The sequence below is a fragment of the Pararge aegeria genome, chromosome Z, assembly GCF_905163445.1.
Source record: "Pararge aegeria chromosome Z, ilParAegt1.1, whole genome shotgun sequence".
NCBI classification, from domain to species: Eukaryota; Metazoa; Arthropoda; class Insecta; order Lepidoptera; family Nymphalidae; genus Pararge; species Pararge aegeria.
Genome location: NC_053208.1, coordinates 7,110,755 through 7,116,920, shown reverse-complemented (window position 1 = coordinate 7,116,920; position 6,166 = coordinate 7,110,755). Strand labels below are relative to the sequence as shown.

The 6,166-nt window shown below is 33.4% G+C and overlaps 1 protein-coding gene across 1 annotated transcript in view; it reads right to left on the bottom strand.

The window, feature by feature from the left end:
- Window positions 1-1,420: 1,420 nt before the first annotated feature.
- Window positions 1,421-6,166, bottom strand: part of LOC120636074 — a 111,910-nt gene continuing 107,164 nt past the window's right edge. Inside the window, exon 6 of the mRNA XM_039907357.1 lies at window positions 1,421-2,678. Coding sequence (XP_039763291.1) covers window positions 2,561-2,678 — 118 coding nt within the window. The 3' untranslated portion in view covers window positions 1,421-2,560. The remainder of the gene's footprint in view (window positions 2,679-6,166) is intronic.

Below are 6,166 nucleotides of genomic sequence, written 5' to 3'. Positions count from 1 at the left end.
TTTTAAAAAGATAACATTGAATAATCGCTGTAACTACGATACGTATTTATATTATGCTACATGTATTTGTCATGTAGTTGTAAATCAATATGATATTTAAAAAATAAGCTAATATTTCAATTATCTATTTGTAATATTGCTCAAATATTGATATATTATATTATTTTCGATTATTATTTACGTTATAATACTGCTTATTTGCACAGCCTGTTTGGTGTATAAGATAAAATGAAGTCTGCTTTTAGAATCAGACGGAATTAGCAAATTTATTGTTTACTATCCTTCAGGAAAAAAGCCAAAACAAGAAAATCAATATACAATTCATGTCAATGTAGATAATAAAAATATATTTGTCTGTAGTTTATGAGCTAATACCGTTTATATGGTGCAGAATAAATACGCCTAAGTAAGAAGTCGAGAAGATATATATATGACGAAGTTCAAGAATGTCATGATACCAAACAATTTTTCCGTTTATGTAGACACGAAACCGTTAATTATTTGGAATACCTACTTTTGAATAACTTAAGTAAAAAATAATAATTTTGAACTTTGCAATCTACATAAACATCTGTTATCTATTTATCTTAATAACAAATCTACTGTGTAACGTGCATTCTACGATCGACACAAAAGTACATACTTGAAAAAATAAAAATAAAAAATACGTATACTAAATCTGTATCCCGTCTGTTAAAGAATGAATGACATCTAATAAGTTAATACCATAAACACCATTCAGTAATATTAATAATAATTAATTATACAAGTTAGGTTTATTATGTTATAGGCCCTAAGTTGAAAATATAGTGGACGAAATTGAAATGCGATAGCATGAGTTTTTAATAGGCTGCGTACAGAATTATAGATGTCTTTTTTTTGTACGTTAAAGAGTGCACAGTTGTATTACTTGCATTGTACGACTAATATTAACCCCAAAAGCGAGTGTAGACAAACCTAGGCTAAGCCCTAAACTCCGCTTACCACTAAATCGTGCCATGACCGTCACGGGTAAAATTAAAGTTACAACAATTGACACATTTGGTACATTCCTGTTTGGGCACTTTGTGCAAGGGAAGTAAATATTTACTAAGCTTAATGTAACTTGTAACAGAAGCAACGTTGTGCATAACGCGACCGACGTTCGTCGTTACATGTGCCTACAGAATTACAGGGTTTATCTTGTCACTTTATTCTACAACGGATGTTTTTTTATTCCACAAGTTAGAATTTCGCTGCAATTTCACCTACTGGTCAGTGATTATGCAGTGTAATATGGCAACGGACTAACCAATTAGTGGTATGGCAGTTATATTAAAAACCATACCCCTAATCGGTTTCTACATGACGTCGTACCGAAACGCTAAATCGCTAAGCGAGACGTCTTTGAGTGATAACTAGCCACGGCCGAAGCCTCCCACCAGATAAATTTAATAAAAACGCTTTTATTAAGACCCCTAACCTAACCTAACCCGTAATAATATCCGCCCGTTTGCAACGTTCATTCTGAAGGAAAGTTCCGTTATAAGATTAGTATCACGTTCTCCCGATTTTATCGATACCCAATGCTGAAACTCTGCGAACAATACAGCGACTGATCTTAGGCTGAGATCTAGAAAGCGTTTTTAGCCTTATCGCAGATTAAGAACCGTTAAAATATTTTCCGACATAAGTCGGTCTTGTTTTAAAACTAACTGAGAAGAGTTAAAGTAGAATTCGTTTACAAGCTGGGTCTCTCTGGGTCTATTACAGCGTGACAACATACTTTACTAAAAAAATATGTCAAGTAGTAGTAAGTTTGTTTTTTCTTTGTTTATTACTAGCTTGTTTACGAGAAGAATATCAAGTTAACGGTGTATCGCTTACGCTCTCAATGATATAAACAAAAACTGCGATCTGTTTATTTCTTATAATTATTCTTAGCTGTATAAACGTTACACAAACCGCATTTTTTTAAAAATTTTATACACGGTCACAAAAAAATTTTGGTTAACTAATAGTTAACCCAAATGTTTAATTATTAGTTTAGTAATCCTATCGCAAAAATCATTGTGGCTTTGAGTTTGTTTACAAACCGCTTTAAGATTGAGGATGTAGCCATTTTTTAAGTACGCCATATAGAGTCGAAAAAAAGAAAATCATTTTCATATTCCACTAAACGGTTTCTACGCGACATAATACCGGAACGAACGGTAACCAACAACGGCCAAACGGAATTTCTCTATAACACCACTAACGCGGATGATAAGTGGAACAAAATGTATATTTACCGAGATGACATTTGTTCAAATGTATTCTTTTAATATATTTTTATGCTTTATGTCTCAGTGGCACGTGTTTGATGGAAGGGTGGTAACTAGCCTCGGCCGAAGCCTCCCTAAAGAGACCAGACCAGAGAAAATCTAAATCTATAATTAAGTTGCCTTAAAGTTTCAATGCCAATGTATGTAAATATTCACTTCAAACGATAATTGTGCCAGTCTAGTACGGTCATGGTACGATATAAGAGTAATGGTCGCCAGTATGCGCTTCTTGTGTCGTTACAATATATCCACTGGGTTTAGATCTCGGAGAGAAGCTCGGAGTAGTAGTGAGTGGTGCTCAGGTAGTCCAGAATTCGCCTCGGCAACGGCAGGCTGCTGATCAGGTCGCGCCTCACGTACTTCAGTATCACGAACCTGGAATTAGAGAATTGCATGTTTCATATCGTCTCCTGGCATTCTAGTGCAGCACAGAAAATTAGTAAGTACTTAATTAATGAAATCCCTATGTGACCGCCGATTGGCGCAGTTTGCAGCGACCCCGTTTGCTGAGCCCAAGGCCGTGGGTACGATTCCCACTTCTGGAAAATGTTTGTGTGATGAGTGTAAATGTTTTTCAGTGTCTGGGTCTTTATATGTATATTCTAAGTATTTATGTATATCTATATATATAAAAGAAAGTTGTGTTAGTTGCACCATTTATAACTCAAGAACGGCTGGACCAATTTTTATGATATATGATTTTTTGGATTCCTCTTAGACCGGAATAGGATAATTAAAGTATTAAAATATAACATTCATCAAAAAAAAAATGATCCGCGGTACGAAGTTCGCCGGGACAACTAGTTATTCATAAAAATATTCATCAGTCATCTTAGTACCCATAACACAAGCTACGCTTACTTTTGGGCTAGGTGGCGAAGTGTGTATTGTCGTAGTATATTTATACTAGTATTATTATTACTAATCCCTAAACCCATCTACCTATTATATTATACTACCTGTGCCATGCGGTTTCAACCCGCAATGACTTTCAGTCGTAGATTAATAGTAAAGCATAATATTCGTTAAGGGAAGAGTTGATACTGTAAGCCTTGCACAGGAAATATACTCCCAACAATATATAGAACATCTCAAGTTATTTTTTTCATTCAACTACAAGTTAGCCATTTACCTTTATCTTCACCTGGTGGTGAGTGATGAGATAAGATGTTCTTACAAAATCCATACCCCTAATCGGTTTCTACGCGACATAGTACTGGAACGCTAAATCGCTTAGCGGCACTTTGTCGGTAGGGTGGTAACCAGCCACGGCCAAAGCCTCCCAGCGGAAGTTCTCTATAACACCATTAACACGGATGATGGGTGGAACAAGATGAATATTTTCCAGGCATAAAAAAATACATTTGCTCAAATGTATTTTTTTACGCTTTGCGGGTTTTTTATATCAGTAATTACAGGATTTGATAAAACAACTACCAACGAAGTTTTCCTTCTTTATTAATAGTTGTTTTAAGAACATTATTTAAGAACATTCTTTACTTATGTACATTATATACTTAAGTACATTATATACTTACGTACATAATATACTTACCTTCATTATATACTTAAGTACATTATCACATATACGTTTTTTGTTGTGATTGTTTTAATAGTAACAAATTTGAACATCACTCTAGTTAGTTAGTAATGGCAACAAAACCCAGCTACAATTCAGGATTGTGCCTATACATATTTTAACTCACCAGTTTCAACCTGTTTGCAAGGTTTGAAGCTACAACGTACAGAGAATTGGACACCGGTTGTTACTACCAATTGAGGCAATCCGGAGATTGCCCCGCAATTTAATGTGAAGACAAATTTGTAAAAGTAACGTTAAGTTCTGCCTTTCAAACATAAATTTTTAAGTACGTAAGTGTCTTCGATAGATAAAATCAAACGAAAGTAACATAAAGCTTCCCAAAAAAAAAAAAACAGTTACGCGGTACCTCTGAAATTAAGACTGAATTATATAAGTTATTTCAGTCTTAATCTCTGAGGTACTGAAGTGTCAATGGGCGGGGGACATAGCTCGGAGAACCGATGGGCATTGGGATCCCAATTTGCTGACCAACAGCATTTAGCGCCAGTACGGGATTCGATTTTAGCTTGTATATGCAATATACATATGCAACGTGGCAATTTGTAATTAATTTGTTTGCAATTTTCAATGCTTTCACACATTTAATTTCATATTAGTATTTTAAAATTAAACTTGGAGGAAATATAAACATATAACTTAAACAATAAATAAATACAACCAAATTACTCAATTTATTGTATTTTATATCAAAATTTTAATTAGTAAATACGCGAAATAAACTTAACATTAATAGAAGATACATAGTTTGTTAATAGTTTTAGTACTTTCAACCTCAATAAGCAGCACTTAAAATAAATGTAGCATAATAAACCGAACAAATTTAACTTTGAACAACGTTAATTACCTTGAAAAGTGAACAAATTGAACTCGAAAACTTTCTCTTTTCACATGTAAATTGATGTAATATACTTACTAACTTTATATTTTTAATTTTGTATGATTTATTCTCCGTAATTTATTTTTTATATTATTAACTAGCAGTTGCTCGCGACTTCGTCTGTTCAGTTACATACGTTAAAATCCAGCGGAAAACTCTATTTTCGTGACAACAATTAAATCCTCATTCTATGTCTCCAGGACGCGAGTATCTTTATGCAAAATTTTGCTAAGATCGGTGCAACAATTGGGACGAACATAAATAACAAACAATGATACACTTTCGCGTTTATTGTAGAAGTATGAATAATCGTTTTCAGCCAAATTTCTACAATCTAGGAAAATAAGTCAACTAATTAAGGAAACTAAAATTTAATATCTTGTTAAATAATGACAATAAATTATGACGCTGATCTTCTTTAGATGTATGCCCATAAAAAGTACCCAGTCCTAATTAACCATTCAATCAATTAGTCACGTAATAACAACCAAAGTCAATAATCAATTCATTAATGAAAGAATTGAATATCACTGCATAGCAATAAAAGCGGCGACGAGTTCTAAATGCAATGTCATTATAAAGCAAACGCAGTCCATTAATTTCCTATCAGATACATTTTGCTTCCTCTACAAGAGCAAAGGAAATTAGAAACTACACACAACGCTCTATCACACGAAGAGAAAATTACAAGTTAATATTTTATTGGATAGTTGTATATACTCTATGTACAACTCATTATACATTATATATTCTTAATATTATAAAGAGGAAAGATTTTTTTAGTTTTTTTGTAACGAATAGGCTCTGAAACTACTGGAAGGATTTTAACAATTTCTTTATAGATAGGAATTTTAAGTATCAGGAAGTAACATCGTTAAATCGAGAAAATTGCAATAATTTAAACCAAAGTAGCAAAATTTCGCATATAACATTCATTATTTGGCGTGCGCTGAGAAAACCATCCATGATACATTTAAATTATGTATGATACATACAAAAATAAGCAAGCAAAAATGTCTGACTATCATAGTTAAGCTACAATAAAAGCTTTCCATCCAATATAACATATCCAATATAACATTGCGTTACGATCTTCAGAAGGATCCCGTGGGTGAAACCGCAGGGCACAGCTGGTAATTATGTATTTTGCTTAAAATTCGTAGTTATTTACCTCGAGATTTATATGCAGACTATGCATTCCATTTATGTTCTATTAGATGCACCTTGCATTCTAACAAAAGCACAGGAAATGCAAAACTTCACAAACAACGAGCGACTCTTGCTGTATTGTGTATTGCGTATGTTATTCAGCGGGTTATTTTATTTAACACAAGGTACTAAATTAAAAGTCAAAAACACCTTTATTCAAGTAGGGCCCGTAGA